Source organism: Physcomitrium patens, chromosome 3 (genome assembly GCF_059467195.1).
Source record: "Physcomitrium patens ecotype Gransden chromosome 3, ASM5946719v1, whole genome shotgun sequence".
In the NCBI taxonomy this organism is placed as follows: Eukaryota; Viridiplantae; Streptophyta; class Bryopsida; order Funariales; family Funariaceae; genus Physcomitrium; species Physcomitrium patens.
The window spans coordinates 11,089,318-11,105,909 of NC_143412.1; the positions used below are offsets into that span (position 1 = coordinate 11,089,318).

Consider the following 16,592-nt stretch of genomic DNA (forward strand, 5'->3'; position numbering starts at 1 on the left):
ACCCACTTAGGTAGCATACTCTTGGCATCAGGATGTCCTGTGAGTGATAAGTGTGCCCGGCTACATGCCATAATCTACATAGACCTGTCAAAAAATCGGCAAGGCAATAAATACTGCCTCTGATATATTGCGACTCAGATTCACAGGCACAAGAATAATCTTACACGGCTGTACCTTAGTAGGATGAAGGGCTAGAATATCTCCTATATGCGACTTCACCAATTCTCCAAAATGTGAACTAGTACAGACCATCTCCAAAATGAAGCATTGCAGAGGGTGACGGCATCACCTTCTCAGGCATCCTAATGAGTTGGAAATACAATACTAATAGCCCACCTCCCTAATCTATCCACCTAGTCACGAGGATTGAAAAGTACGCAACCACAAGGAGCGTACAAAGATCATGTTCTACAGGTTACAACTCTGATAAAATAGCAGGTATGAAGTGCGACAGCTCAGCTGTGAGTGATTGGAATCCAATCACAAGTTGCGAATGGAACTCTTGATCTTCTTCTCCTATAAGTCGTGCATGAATTCGTATCGACTTCTTGCACACAGCCATAAACTCCAAGAGTGCTGCTATAAGTTGCTGTAGTTCCTGCGGGTTTAGCCTTGTTGCAGGTTCTCCAGACAAGAAAGCAGCACATATTCCAAGCACACCACTGTTTACCTGCAAAGTAACAACCACATGATGAGCACTTGATAAACGTTTCTACAATTCTCACATTTAGAGCACCACATATACTTAAAGAAAAGAAAATCAGCGAATAGCCACCAACCATACTTAAATAAGATACGAAAAAGTATTTTGACAAGGAGAATTTTGGGGCATTGGCCCCTGAATGTAATACCTGAACTGCAACACTCCCTTGCAATATTCTTTGAAGGCTTTGCAACCGGGACGGATGGTCTCCTTCATTCAATCGGTTGTCATCAAGTTCCCCTGCTAATGCGGATGTTCGAGTTTCGATCATGCCTATAGCATTTTCAATAGGCGAAAATTCACGAGACTCCGACTTTACAACCGTTAGACGATTCACAAGAGCAGGAAAAGGTCCTTCTGTCCATAGCATAGTACGTCTTTTCCATTGATCCTCTAGACCTCCTTGTGACTTGCCGTTTTTTGTGAAAGGAGTATCATACAAAAATCGATTGAACACTCGGGCACTAACCGTCGCTGTTGACTTATTGGATTGTCTATCTCGACTACTCTCCATGTCCTCATCCTCAGTAATAGGCTCAACAGATGTGATTTGCATGTAGCAGATCTCCGCTTGAAGGTCCTCAAGTTTAACTTGTCGAGAATCAGGAATGATATGCAAAGACTGTTTCCCCTCGATAACCCTGGGCTCATAAATATTTCCCAAATTCCTCATGATATCCCCTAATCGCACATCTCTTGCCTCTCTGTAAACATACTCCTTGCCATTCAGACTCCCGAAGCTTTTGCCATAAAATCCCACACGATAATAAGTTGCATCTGAGAAGGGGATCGGACTAGACTCCTGCTCTACTATGGCTTCATAAATGCTTGTCAGAGAAGTGTGACATTTTGAGAGTTGTCCGTAGGCACGCCTTGCTTTATGAACTGGGATAATAAGCTCCAAAATGCCTGAACCAGAATATTTTGATAAGCATGCCAAAGTCACTCTTGTAAAAAAAAAAAAAAAAATGAAAACTATAATCAAGATATTCATACATAATCTACGAGGACTCAACAATATCCAATAACCAAAGTATGTGCACGTCTTACCCGCACAGAAATGATAAAGCTCTCCCTGAACAAAAAGCTTGTTGGCAAGCTGAAGATACTTCACAGCTGATTCCACAGTGAGCTTTGATGAACCATAGCCCTCTATTTCAGCACTAGCAGCTTCTCCAAAGCTAGCACCAGTGAGCACAGGGCATATTTTTCGCAGAGCCTCCACATGTTCCTTGCCCCACATGGGATCTCCTTTACCTACAATGGCCTGTACACTCGAGTACAGACGTTTTGTCACTACCAAAAATTATCAACAGAGCTTATACACTAAAAAATCTATTTCCTTCAAAGAAAAACTACACATGCTCAGAAATTGTAGGTCAATTAGATATCTACCACAGAAATGATGCATTCATAAGAAAATAAAAAAAACAAATATTCCAAATTTAAGCAAGACTCTACTCTGAAAGTATTCAAAGTTCACATCTAAAAATTTCTAGCCATTTACACCGCACCAAGAAAGTCAGTATATGCCTTCGAATGTTTTGGTTTAGCAGCGAAGAACTGACTATCAGGGTGTAAAAAGAAGCATCAAAGAACAAAGTACATCTACTGCTTATTATTAATGTCCCAATAATCATTGACATAATAAGCACCGATCAATGAAGGATATCAATATAATTCCACTAAAAGTTCATAACAGATACCTGCATAATGACGCCTGCAACAGCAACTGCGCATTGAGCGGCTTCTGCATAAGACTGGTTTCCTTGATGAACTTCACAAAGATATAAAAGCCACATGATGTGTAGGTCAGGTACATGGGAGTATGCCCTCGCCAAACCGTAGTATGCCTCAGCAGTTGCATACTTATCAGCTGACATGACTTCCGGCCCCTGAACCAAAACACAACAATAAAAGAATTACAAATGATCACTTTTTAATTAAGATACGGGTAGACGTTTTCGAACACAAACAATAAATAAGAACAAATTGGTGACAAACTGTAATGAGTTCAACAAATTATGCCCCAATACATATCACGATCTCATTGCCAGGTCCATATCTGACAGTTCTTGTGAGAAGGGAAAAAACATGAAGATGTGAAACCATTCAGGCAGTGGAGAGTTTCACTACAAAATGATTCACTGTACCAGTAGAGCATGTGCCACTGCAGCCTCAACAGCTTTAAGCAGAGTGCTGGACAGTTCAGCAACTCCAGCCCAGCTCCAGTTCTGCTCACAACCTCCATCTGGTTTTCCCGACAGTGCATCTTCGGGAAGTCCACATTCACGAAGAAGATCTAAACTGATGTTTTCCTGAGAAATCTGTCGCAGCGATCTGCGAAGGCGCTGAGATTCACCACTTTCCTCTAAGGATCCATCCATTCGATGTTGAGTCACTTGAACATCAGACATAAGTTCTGATAGCGTGATTGTTAACAGCACACGTAGACGAGACAGCCCTTGGAAATATTGGAAGGCAGTCTGCACCATATTGTTCAAATTAATATGATAAAATTTACTTGCCGCACTCTTGGACGTTGTTATGCAAATTCAGACGAAATTAGTGACCATTCTCATTGTGCACACGCTCCAACAAAGCACACATTACTACCAACACTGTTTCTGACATTACATGTGATGATGCGTCAACTAAGCTAATTGCTAAATACAGGTTAAGTGATTACATTGAAAATCGTAACATTGCCATTGAGGGTAAAATTCAGTCAACCTCATAGAGAATACTTAACTTGACGCCCTTGTAATCATTACCAGTTACACAATGACGATATCATGTGTTTGTATTATGGACCTATCCATTAGAAGATGAACTATAAAAACCATGATTTTGAAGCTCCATTTTTAAAAACTCTGAACATGCAGTCGAAACATGCCCACTCGAGAGAGAAATCAAGAAAGAAACAGAAAACTTACTCGAACAAGAATTTGAAGACCAACAACGGCTCTTTTCCGAATACTCTCATTACGAAAAACTCCGAGTCGCAGAAGATGAAAAGCAACTTGTTTCAAAAACCTATCATTATCCCGGCTCATCAGAACAGCCCCATGTTGACTAAACAAATTGTTTAACACAGGAAAGAAAGCTTTCCAGAAGGGCAAGGGTTGACTGCGTCCTAAAAATCCAGTGATGATGCTTGTGATACAATCAAGTCGGATATAATCTGTAGCGACAACTTCGCTTGTCGTGGCCTCCATAAATTTTTCAACGACTTCCAGAAGTTGCAGCATAACCGAAGCGCTGAGACTCTCTTCCCACACATCCTGAAAGACTACATGTGTCAGAGAAGTATTCAAATGAAGGTTCGCATGGCAAGGTCCATTCTACATTTACAAAGTCCAGACGCTTTAGATTATATCTACCAAACACTCGTGAACTCAAACAGCCGTACTGACCAGTTTCTGCCGCAGCTTAGGATGTAAGCTTTCTTTAAGAGTCACCCCTGCTCCTCTTCCTGCTGTCTGAGCTTGCGCCAAAGCTTCGCGCAAAGAGTGAGGCTGACTTGGGCTGCTTGAGCTGTTTGAAATTGGGCTTACTCTCTTCCAGAATATGCTGGCGTCTGGACTCGCCTGTGGAACTATCCACTGAGCTCCGGGAGAACTCTTTGTAACCTGCAACATGTTCTCGCAAAAATATTCGTCAACATACATCAACAAAATTGTACTGCATTTTTTCATCTAACAAGGTTCCTTTTCAAACCTTCACGTGTAAAGCAGTACGCATCATTCCAAAAAATCAAAGGCGAAAGGAAAAAAGGAGGTAATAACTTTTTTCTCACGTGCATAAACATAACTAGATGTGAACATTGTAAAGAAAAAATCATGTCTTTCAACGTTTGAGATTTGTAGAGCAGAAATCGCAGAAACGTAAAATCATAAAATATAAACGCACCCTAATATCTTGTCGAGAAGATTCAGCTAGATAATGGTTAACTGCAGGAGAAAGCTTCTCAGAATACCGAAGAGGCCCTTCGCCTTGTTCATTGGTAGGCATTGCACCCATCAAGCCGTCCGCTCCTGCTTTTTTGTACTGCACAAATGAAGCCGTATTTACATTATTGTGTGCACCCCCAATGCTGCAAGCAGTTTACCAGATTTTCAGAGTCCATCTCCACTTAAATTGCAATTATCTTGGTGACACTACCACTTCAGCACGAATATCTACAGATACTACACGTCAGAGCTGCAAGAAATCAAAGCGCTAAGAACTTTTTAACCAACCATATATGCAACAAAAGTTTGGTAGTGAATGTCTTTTGGGTCGTAGGTCCTGGTACATATTAAAGCAATTACAGTGACTAATGCATATGCTGATAAAGCTGGGAGGATAAAGGTCAAACCTCAAACAGCTCTTGACATTCTTCAAGAAGCTTGAAAAACAGCCTTGTTCGAGAAACATTTTGTTGCCAAGCCTTTATAAGAGAAGCATCATCCAGGTAGCGTAAAATGTGGAGCACACACACCAGGATTTCACGCTTTTCTGTTGAGCTCAACCCATAAAATACTGGCATCTCATCCAAGATCTGCTAAGTCCAGTTTTTACAACAGTTGAGAAAATTCAATCAAATCACTTATCACCCCTGCATATGTATCCAAAGTTCGAGAACGACAACTCCCTGGGAAAGATGTGCTACAGCTTTGCATGAAAACTGATGGTTGCTTAGAAGTACTTCGATACATATAGCCAGGAAAGAAGGACAAAATTACAATTACTGAGATAGTGCATGAAATAACAACAGAAATACGTATTCCAACTTACCAATCCAACTAAAGGGAAGTAACGCTGTGAGATGTACAATTTGTCATCAAGTGTTTGGTATCGTGAGTCGTATTCATGCTTGCAAAGGAGTTGTACAAGTATTCGACATGCCTATGGAGTAGATAGGAAAAGTAACAGTAAAATTTAGTGTCACACACGGAATGATTAACGACGGATAATGCTGAAGGTATCGCAAAAGCCTTGAGAATCTCTTGATATCAGAAAATAATTCAGCGTAGATTAGTTCTATTGCTGCAAAAATTGCACACTTGTAACAATATATTCATTTCTATTAGTCAATGCTAGACATGTTGATTACCTTTGCCTTTAAGGCTGAATCCTCATGATCCCAAGTGATGAATAGCTCCTGCATCAACGTTGATGCCAAATAATTCCTGCCATCTCCTCACAACAGATTAATTCCCAGCAGCTACACTATTCACACAACCATGGAGGAGACAAATAGCTCCGAGCTACACCGTAACAATAGCATGATTATTGGATCAATGAACCTTCAAGTTAATCCTTTAAGTTAGGTCTACATACATAATGAGAGACATATGTGTTCCCAAGTTGGTAGAAATTAGTGCATCTGTCAAAATTGTTCGAAAAATACCAGAAAAAATCTCTATTTGCAGGAACTCGTTGATAGAAGAGAAATTCAAGCGTACAAGTACAAACCTCTCCGTAGGATCTCTGCCAGGCATTTCAACGAACAAGTCGTGATCACAGATGATATGGAGAAAATTAAGTTTGTATTCATGAATTACTGATTGACAAACCCCAGCAAATTTATTGAAGTAGAGCGCGACCTGTGGAAGCACAAAAGAAAAATTAATTTGCGAACACGATGCTTATGACCCAAAAGTATCACGGTTGATTCGCGCACATACTGGACAAACCGCAAAGCGATTAGTCCAGACCATCTCGACTTTTTATTACTTAAGAAGTGGAAGACATCTTTATAGGCACTGTTTATCATAAAGCTACAGACGGCAGGACGCCAAAGTTATTCGAAACTCCAATATACAAGTTCATACCAAAGTTTCTCATAAACCATCATCCTGAGAAAAACTCAAACACACATGAATCATTTCAACAACATTAGGTTTTTTGAGTTATAAACCAATCTACAACAAGGAGTAAAATATTTCTTGGTTGATTGACTCACTAACTCAAAGACTTGGCGCGGTTCAATAACAGAGAGAAGATCGTAGCAGAAGAAGCCCAAACTGCTGTTAAGTTTCTTGGCGAGAACCAAGCCCTTCTTTCCTCTGTCTTGAACCTCCGTCAGCAAACAATCATACAGCTGCCCAATGCTTTTAAAGACCTCATCATTGAGCTGTAATGGTGGCAACTCTTCACCTGAAAAAAATCATGCAACTGCTTCAGAGGATCTTGACTATGAGGTTGCGTTCCTTCCATACATTGAATATGCAGCTCACAACTCAGCTAGTTTCCGTAACAATGCCCACTGAGCGCTAAAGTAGAAAGGAAAACAGATGATCTGAGTTATGACGTACAGCTTATGGCCAGTTCCAAAGACAGTAGAGGAGAACCTGATACAGACCTGGAGGAAGGGCTTCACTATACGTACGAGACTGCTCGAGTGTCATTGACTTCACAATCAACTCAAGGAAGAACCAAGCCATGGACAACACATCGTCGTACACAGGTCCAACTCTGTAGCCTTTGGCCTGCGTCACGACAATATGTTAAGACCGCGAATAACCAAAACCTTTGATCTTATCCTCACTATTTGAAAGAAATCCCCTATGCCTGAATGTCATACCTTGCTGCGAGCAAGACTACGCCAAACGCTGCAGAGACCAGAATACACCGGATCATGGCGCCCACCAAAATCATCAAATGCGTAGTCCACATATTGAACAAGATATCGATTCCGCTCAGCTCCATCTGATGTTTCGCCTTGTACCCTGCTCACACCGAAGCAATTGAGAAAATATTGCCAAAAAAAGGGTGCTCGTAAATGCAGCGTTAAATCTTTAACTTTTTAACAGTGCAAGTGGAGATCTGGAACCTGGTAATGATATTGACCATTGATCGGAACGCAGCAACCTGTGAAGTCGATTAAGTACCATAACATAGTAAACAGAAGAGATAAGTGTCTCATGTCAACAATTCAAAGAAAATGAAAACAACCGAAACTGTAGATAGGCATCGGCAATTTCTAACTCGTTTATTGGCAAAAAAGACGGAGGATAAGAATTATTCCTAATTTTAAAGCAGCAACAAATCCCATCACAGCTCAAATAGCTTACAGAAGGTACGCAACAAAATGTCAGATAGTTTCGCCCAAAGATCAAAAATGAAACACTTGAAGAATACATTTAAAACCACGAATACCTGCAGCGTTTCTCCACCATCACCAATCATGCGAAGTAGCATATTCAGGCATGGTTGAAGAAACTGAAGCATAGCAGATGCTTCAACGTTCTTTAAAGCATTGATTGCCTGCAGATTTTTAAACTATGGAGTCAATAAACAGCAAGTAATATAAATTGCTCATCAAAGCTTTATAAAAGGACTCATCGTATAGATCTCAAATACCAAGAAAACCTAAAATTACTTTCAACCACGCGTCCACACTCACTGGATCATGTGTGCGGTGTAGGCAATTCCCCGAGTTCCAAAGTTTCTTAAATTAATGAAACGAAGATAAGTACTGTAGAGAAATCAAGCAAATATGCTAAGATTACCAAGTGCGACACATTCAAGAATTAGATCAAATGAGAATCAATAAACACACCTCCATAAGTTCGTTTCCCCATGGACTGGTCCGCAAAACGTGACGATTATACTCGGAGAAAAAGTCCCGAATCCTCTCATTAACAGGATACAGCGATGAGCACAAACGGGACCTTAATTTAAATACCGTTCTACCATCATCAAGATATTCCAATCGATCCTGAACCAATTCAAAGTCCACATCCCACCTAGAACAGTTTAGGCAACTCCAAACGTTGCAGTATAGTGAAGACTATGTATTGAAGATGTACTGCATGCGATACACAATGTGGCTAAATTTACCTTCACATTGTCTTTTAGGTAATTAGGGTACAGTTCCTTTGCAATAGGCAGGGTACCATCCAACCGGATAACCCTGTAGCCACAATATTAAAGATCAACGCAATAGAGGACACATGAATTTTGTTATGCATAGGTAAGTGGAGAAGTGATAATCATAACAAAAGAAAATTTCAGGTGTTCATGCCAACCCATTAGAGAACTCCAGGTTAAATAGATGGCCTGAAGGTCACTGTAGTTTGCAAAAGCTGATAACAGGCGAACTTTGCACATTCTAATAATTAAGACAATCGATGATAAACTCCTGAGAAACCATTCGAACACTCTGGATATACATGCTGAGACAAGGTACTCACTGAGAGGCGAATAAGAGCGGCAGAACTGCGTATCCTACAACCACCTGCGATAATGCCGAAACAACTCACTGGTCATTATTGATAAGTGGTCTCAATGACTTGAAGTAAACATTAATGAGCATTTACTAGGCAAGCGGCAGTTACTGCAAACAAAATAGTACGTACATCGAAATTTCAAGGTTTGCAATAAGAATGGTAAGGATTGACAAATGCATGGACGTTACCAGAGGAAAAAAATAGGAAATCTACAACACTATCAGGACAAATCCAATACAATCAGCTAGCTTTAAGAGTTAGATTCCCCTCTTCAGAACCATACAGTATACAACCCCAGACGTTTTCAATTTGTCACTGTTTACTAAATTAGAAACAGCGATTAAATCCTCGCAAATTCACGGAATGGAACACACATAGACATGTCAAACTTGCTCAACCTATCATATATCAAAGCTGAAACATAAAGTATATCAAAGCCAAGAATGCAGATAGAAGTGAAATTGATAATATACTGGCTTTGGTGCTTCAAGTTTCATCTGAAGATCCACATGAAAGAATGTGAACAGGAGGTGATGGTCCGGAGACAGATTGGCAGGAAGTTGAACTTTGAACTCGTCATGAAAGTGAGGCGTTTTCGTATTAGAATCAATCTGAGAGTGGGCATACTTCTGCATAGAGCTATCAGCATCCCTGGGATAAAGAGCCTGTTTTGCATAAAAACACCTCGTCAAAGACATCAAAATAACACCTTACATCAGCAGCATAGAGAAAAAAATTAGGCGTAACATTCGAACTAAGGGGTAAACTATTCTTTTTTGGTTTTTCTTGGTTTTTTTATTCTATCTTTTATCTTTTATCTTTTATTTTAAGATAAAGATTAAGACATACCTCAAGGGGTGGCTTTCGAATATCGCTATCATCCACCCTGAGCTCCAGCCGAATGAAAAGGTTTCGCTTTCGGTTAAGTGTGACAGATTGTGGATAAACATAGAGGCAGTGCAACAGCTGTGACAATGGCTCAGGTTTCGGACCCAGTCGATATTCAACAGCACGAAACTGTAACATCCAAATAAGAAATAACAAAAAATGAGTGGAGCTTCTTGGTTCGGACCAATGAATGCTACAAAAATACATCGAAGATATACACAGATGTAACTAATTCCTGGACATCGAAAGATTAACCATCTTGCAAATAAGTATTTGTTTTTATTCCCAGTGTGGTTCTTTTAAAGAAGAAGACTGCTCGAAGTAAAAACAAAGTACCTCTGATCGCCCCAGATCAAGACTACTTCCACTGCCTGAAAGTAAGTCACGATGTACAGGACTATTTTTCTGATATCCATTATATAGCGCCTTCGTGAATTCAAGCCCTTGAGAAGAACGCCCTGATAATGATGCTCCTATAGAACGAGAATCAGCATCAAAGGAGCCATTACTGAAACTGCCGCACTCGGAGATGCAATCCGCCTCATGATCATCACTGCCCAGCCTCTCAATCTCAAGACGCAAAATTGCCTTCACTGGCTTGTGCACTTTACGCTTTGGATCTTGGAAAGAAAGCACGCTTGATTGGCCGCCAGGTTGTTCAATCTTGTAACCAAACAGACCTTGTTAAAAGAACAGATGACATACTGTATAAAGTGCATTAAGCATATTTCAAAAGCATGATGTACGACCAAAAACGCTTAAACTACTGCTAAATGAAGTGAGAACATACAACGTACCAGAAGCATATCCTCTGTATAATTCTCTTTCACACGATGAAGGCTCGACACATCAACCAGAACTGGAACACTGGCAGAGTCGGCCTTTGAGTCAGCAATCAGCCTGCCATCTAAATCCAGTGATGCCTCCATGAGAGCAGACCCCAAAATGCCTGAAGGCAACGGGCTGCTTGTTGGAGATGACGAGAAGCCTCCCACACCCCCAGTAACATTCGCGTCAAACAGCGCAATCATCGACCAAGCGAATGGTTCACGAAACGGCATTACTCTTGCCCATACTTGCAGTTTTTGTTTCTCATGTTCTGTCAAATGTACCTTCAAACAGAGGGAGCCAACTGGTGTTAAATAGCTCTAACCCATGTTACTTTGTATGTCCTTAAGCTGATTCGAAGCGAAATAAAAACAACAGTCATTCTTGGAAACCAATTAAATCGTGAACTATCATAATGGTTTCAGCACATAAATCGAGTACAGAACCATCTCTATGTTTTCGAAGTATCCATTTGATAGAGTTGCAACATCGCAAGAGACAGGAGAAATTCCGCTCACTTGGAAATGCATAAGACAAACTCACAGGTTCTTTACGTGTGTAGACAGAAGGAGTAACACCCCCCTCTTCTGTGACATGCTTCTCAAGCTGCACTAATAAGCAGATTGCTGGTGATGGTGCTGCCAGAGAGAAAATAGCTTTCCTTTGAGATCCACTACCTTCCTGTCGAGATCATGAGTCCAAGACACCCACCTTAAGAGAACTTGCCAATCATACATGCCATTAATGACATTAAAAACCACAAATCGTACAGATTATCAAAAGACTAGTGGTTGTTATGCAATCTTACATCTTGAAACTCAGCTGGTAAACATCGAAAGTGAAAATCCTCTGAAAGCTTTTCTCGCTTCTCCCGATGATAGACACATATTGTACCATACCACGGCTCTGGATCATGCCAAATTTAAATGTTGTAATCATTATAGAATGGAAGCAGCAATCTCAACTCCAAATTGAATTGAACTATACATGGATTAATTTTCCCAGTAGGCCCCTGTGGAACAAGTCTCACCAACAAGACCGGCTTGAATATTGAGAGATACGACCTTCACGGAAATCCTCAGCCCGTCACTGCAATCACCCAGAATCAAAGTTCATGTGGTGTAACATTGCAAGAGTCCAAACACTACCAGACGTTATATGCCTTATAGCCCTCCACGCAGGGATACGTCTCAGATTTATAAGGCGTGAAACTTTAATAATAAAAATAGGAATTACAACTACAGGTTTAACTGCACAGAGCCGCAGATATGTGATCAACACGAGAATAATAAGGTTTCTAGCCCCAAAAAGATTGGCAAATGAACTCAAAGGACCTCGATGAAAATGCCGTTGGAATCTCTGGTATTCTTTGACCACATACGGATGCCCTCGCTGCCCGCCAACTAAAAACTGGCTCGTATGAAGGTAGCGGAGCCCCACCATAATGCTGCATACATGACACGGTATCCTTACTCTGAGGAAATCATCGAAGACAATGCCCAAAAAAATCATATTACCGGAATTACAACAAGTAGTTAACCAAGCAATCCCCACACAGCCATACGTAAGAAGAATTCTCTCTTTATTTACTCTACAACCTAGCTAAACGTGAGAATTGCAAACAGCCCACACAAAGAAAGGATATGAAAGATCAAGCGTTTACAGTAGTTTAGCAGCGTGCTTCCTCTTAAATGACATTGGATTTGGAATTCCGTTCCGTAATAGCCTTTCCTCACAACGTGAGAAACATTAATGAGCACACAGTCATTTGATGATGTCTTTATTATTGGAGAAGTTGCAAGTTCTCTTTCATATAGACTGTGGTGGAAAAGGACCATGATGCAACCCATTTATTTGTCAGATCATTCCTATTTACTTAGTCTTCATTCTCTTGGGAGTACTTGGAGACTTTAAAATGTTCCTCTTTTCATGATATTTTGGGATTGCACAGATGCTTACCTTGATTTAGAGACAAAGAACTTCAAGCAAACTCATCTTAATGATAAAAAAAAATAATAATTAAACTAAGCCACACTTCTCTCCAAGGAATTAACACGAGTTGAAACAACTGATACACCTGACACTCTCATTTTCTTCCTCTATGAGGAAGTAAAAAAGGACGAATATCCATACGATGTTTCAGCAAGTTATTTGAGAACCCTAATGTGACTAGCCGTCATGTCATCATACTTCCAAAGTTAGGTGAGAGGTAAAGGGTTTGGCCAAAAGAACCTTCGGTGCTTTGGTGACGATTGAATCTGGAGCATCACTTCCTGTTGACCTCCCAGAAAATCGACCTGAAAACAACCCTCCGGAATATCTTCCAGACGTCGTTGGATCTTCATCATCTGTAGTGTCTCCATGCCTCCCAAGCCTTATGTTGGAAAGGCGTAGCTCTACGACCATAACGTATATGATTAACAGGATGGTAGGCTGTCAATAAAATATGTAGCGGTACCAAACGAAAGGAAAGTGAAATGAGAAACAACTGTGAATATGAAAATGTATCTCCCTATGACAACCTAATAACAATCATAGATCTTATCCTTCTTGAACAACCTTTAATTAATTTTCATACGAAAGGGAGACCGTGAATATGAAAATATATTTACCTGTCTCTACATCTGTGTCAGGTCCTTCAAAAATCTGGTTTTCAAATACAGGAAGTGGAACACTTTCATAATGTCCGTATTTGCTTTCATCCTTCACCCAATCTGAAGTGTAGCTTTGAAGCACCTCTTTTAAATGTGGCCATGGCTCCACATTGTCATCCAACTGCCAGCATTGACGTAGAGTAGCAAAAAATATTATTTAGTCCGCTCTTGGAAGACTAAGAGCCAATGACAAGTCTTCAAAAATATCTCTTCCATAACAAGTTAGCAGCGAAGATCGTAGCTTTCACATATTACTGCCAGAAGCTAGCAACAAATTGCTCGCTTAGAAAGTTCATGGCGGGAACCATGTGTCGAATGGCAACCTCGTAAATAGGAATCACGATTCGTCATTATACCAAACATACGAAAGCCAACAGCAAGTAGAGAAATACATCTGGAATCTCACCAAGAGCTCAACGTCTGCCGACTGCCCAGAGTTAGGATGTGGGATACGCTTAAACCGCTGCCCACTCAAGGCAATCTCACCCATCCCCTGCTAACCGATCCAAAGAACGTCTTGGTAAGTAACATTCTGGTGTTGCCAAAAGTTAAAAGCAATGAACCTCGTCGTTAATAAACTTACATATAGAAACAACACAGCCAACTCTATAGGCAATAGATGACGGTACCTACTTGATTGCTCGGACGTAGTTCAAAACTGCTCCAAATTTAAGATCCACTTAGTCCTTGTAATCAAGTTTTCTTTCCCTCTCATATTCGTGAAGCTTACATTCTCTAAATGAATTATACTTCTATGTTGGGCCTGTATGTCCCCATGCGTTTCTTACAGTACTAGGCTACTTTTATGAGATATCTTCACCACTACTAACTTGACTATAGCTAGAAACTTAATAAATGCCGATAATAAAACCAACTATTCAGCCAACACCAGCATAAGGCTCATATGAGATGATCCAAGGTAGTCAGCTACAATGTGCTCTTCGAGATTTTAATACGTTTCAGACTGTGAAGGTGCCGACTAAGTACCTAGTTCAGAGTAAGTGGCTAAATGGTATGTCCTTGGATTAATAACGATCTGCGAAGAGCTTCACTAAGAACGCCTAATGCAAGTCGATGAACATGTTGACCAGACAAACAGCCGTTGTATAACTGCATTAATCATTCAGTTAGACGGCATTCTTCTTAAATGATACCCTACTTCTCCAAGTGTGCTTCTATCGGCCTCGTGCGCTTACCTCAACTCTCTAAATTCTGCAATGAGAAAGAAACCTTTTGATTGCGCTTAATCACTAACATTTTGTACCGGGAACTACGTGTATGCGGAGGCAGTGAGCAAAAATCCAGTGTTTTTTGACATGAATGTTTAATTCTCATGCCTGATATTCCTCGCTATTACACTTGCTTTGATGGGGAGTAGGTTAGGAGCGATGCGCTCAGCATTTTGTAATCTGGTCACATATTCTAATGACGAGGATGAGCTCATGACACCATGACAATTTCCTCCTGCACAAAAGCTGCAGCACCCTGATTTAACAACAAGTTAATGTTTTAATAAGAAGATCCGCGTCTTAGACAATGTAACATTGTCTGAACAACATGACCTGTGATGCAAGCCATAGGAGTGAATTGATTAAGCTAATCTTTTGACTGGAGGGAAACTGCAAACTAAAACCAGCTTTTACATTCCTGGGATGGGGTAGACGACGAGCATCCCGTTCTAAAGCACAGACCATACTGCATGAGAAACTCTCCTGCAAGGCTTTCTTAGTAACCATGAAGAGCTCTTAGAGCTAAACTTCCAGCTCTAGTTGTTCTAAGTTTTAAAGAGGCGAGAAAGACGGAGGTAAGTATGCTAAAGTGACCAACTTGTGGAGCCTGAGCGCAAAGATAAGTTAAATTAGGAAATTGCCCTTGTCAGATACGACCTAAAAGGTTTGATCAGCTCATTGTTTGAGAGATAGGAATGACAGAGAAAATCCTGCTTGATCATCAAGAGGAACAAGAACCACAAATCTGCTGAGCTGATTTCTATCAACAACGCTCTTCTCCAAACTAACATCACCATTTCCTATGCATTTGAGACAAAATTTAACCAGCAATTCTTTGAAGAATGCGAATTCAGACAAAGATTGCCAGCTGCTCTAAGGAATTAGCACACACTACAAAGTTAAGGTCCAAATTGACATACTTCCCGCGATTGATAAATTCACCTCACCCTCAACCACACTGACCAGAAGGACCAGGGATTACTCGCATCCAAAATTTGATGGAGAGGAAATTTGCGGAGATATAATAATTGAAAAAACAAAAAACAAAAAACAAAAACAAAAACAAAACAAAACAAACAAGAATACAAATTATAGGTGAGAAAGAAATTAGTAAACAATGCAGGGAGAACACTTAATTGGAAAAGATGCCTTTGACACTGGCTACCTGCACTTCTATGAAGAAAAACAAAATCATTAATTGACAAAATCCAATACGACGCTGCGTAGTCTTTTCCGATAGCCCCCGCTAAACAACCGCATTACGAAGGATTCCTTTCGAGGTACATTAGAGAGGTAAAGAAAGCGACACCTCCACCACAACCTAAACGCAACACACCGTAATAGGAAATTTATAAAAAAATAAAAAAATAAAAAAATAAACAATCAAACAAACAAAACAAACAAAAACCCTAAAACCCTAAAAAACCAATGCAGGCACACAATGACGATACCGAGAACTCCATCATACCAAAAACGAACATCCTTCTTCCAGAAAACCACAATCCAGACCTCGGGAAGAAAAAACCATTAAATTAAAATTAAATTTTAAAACGAAATCAACTCAAATTTTAATCATGATCGAGGTCGAAATCAAATGTTTGAAATCATCGGAAAAATCCACGCAACAGACCTCGTCTCTCGAATCATGAACAGTAGGCACCGGCAGAACACTTTCTCAGCTCCCAAAGTCTCCGAAACCTGCTCCCATGAAAATGCGGCTACCAGAGGCCTCCCCGCGCCATTCCCAGCCGTGTAAAGCACAGCCGAACGAGAACGAGAAGGGGAACCAGGAGGAAGCAGGCCCACCGGAGGCAGAAAACCAGCCCGGCCTCAGGGCGACGCAGATCGGTGGAGCTCGATGCCTGCGCATTCCTCCATAGCCGCTCCTACTCTGCTCTGCCTATGCTCGGGCAGGGCAGGGCTGGGCACGGCAGGGCAGGGCTGGGCAGGGCCGGGCAGGTTAGGGAAGGGCAGCCAGCCTATCTTCCAAAAAGTCCCCCCACCCCCTCCCGTCTGCCCTCTGTCTCTCATTGAGGGCTTTGCCCTTGGCCCCTGGAATGTCCGACGTGGC

General features: G+C 40.9%; 1 protein-coding gene across 6 annotated transcripts; it reads right to left on the minus strand.

Annotated features, from left to right (window-relative positions):
* Positions 1-85: 85 nt before the first annotated feature.
* On the minus strand, positions 86-16,388 carry LOC112279936 (guanine nucleotide exchange factor SPIKE 1). 6 transcript variants are annotated; one of them, XM_090248747.1, is made up of 33 exons: positions 16,152-16,388; positions 13,922-14,767; positions 13,699-13,785; positions 13,251-13,413; positions 12,871-13,034; positions 11,973-12,085; positions 11,669-11,727; positions 11,447-11,544; positions 11,182-11,319; positions 10,608-10,922; positions 10,147-10,473; positions 9,772-9,939; positions 9,396-9,587; positions 8,887-8,930; positions 8,534-8,606; positions 8,253-8,411; positions 7,850-7,957; positions 7,524-7,561; positions 7,275-7,419; positions 7,053-7,179; positions 6,654-6,847; positions 6,164-6,294; positions 5,802-5,877; positions 5,483-5,593; positions 5,064-5,246; positions 4,616-4,753; positions 4,120-4,335; positions 3,640-3,987; positions 2,857-3,189; positions 2,410-2,598; positions 1,754-1,970; positions 852-1,612; positions 86-670 (listed from the first exon to the last, which is right to left on the minus strand). In XM_090248747.1, exons 3-33 carry the CDS (start codon positions 13,780-13,782, stop codon positions 416-418), a joined length of 5,667 nt encoding a protein of 1,888 aa, XP_090104873.1. In that variant the 5' UTR covers positions 13,783-13,785; positions 13,922-14,767; positions 16,152-16,388; the 3' UTR covers positions 86-415. The 6 variants fall into 6 exon arrangements, with proteins under 6 accessions (XP_090104873.1, XP_090104872.1, XP_024370509.1 ...); XM_090248746.1 differs by having other exon boundaries at positions 13,922-14,777; positions 16,152-16,292; XM_024514741.3 differs by lacking the exon at positions 13,922-14,767 and having other exon boundaries at positions 16,152-16,285.
* Between the last annotated feature and the right edge of the window lie 204 nt (positions 16,389-16,592).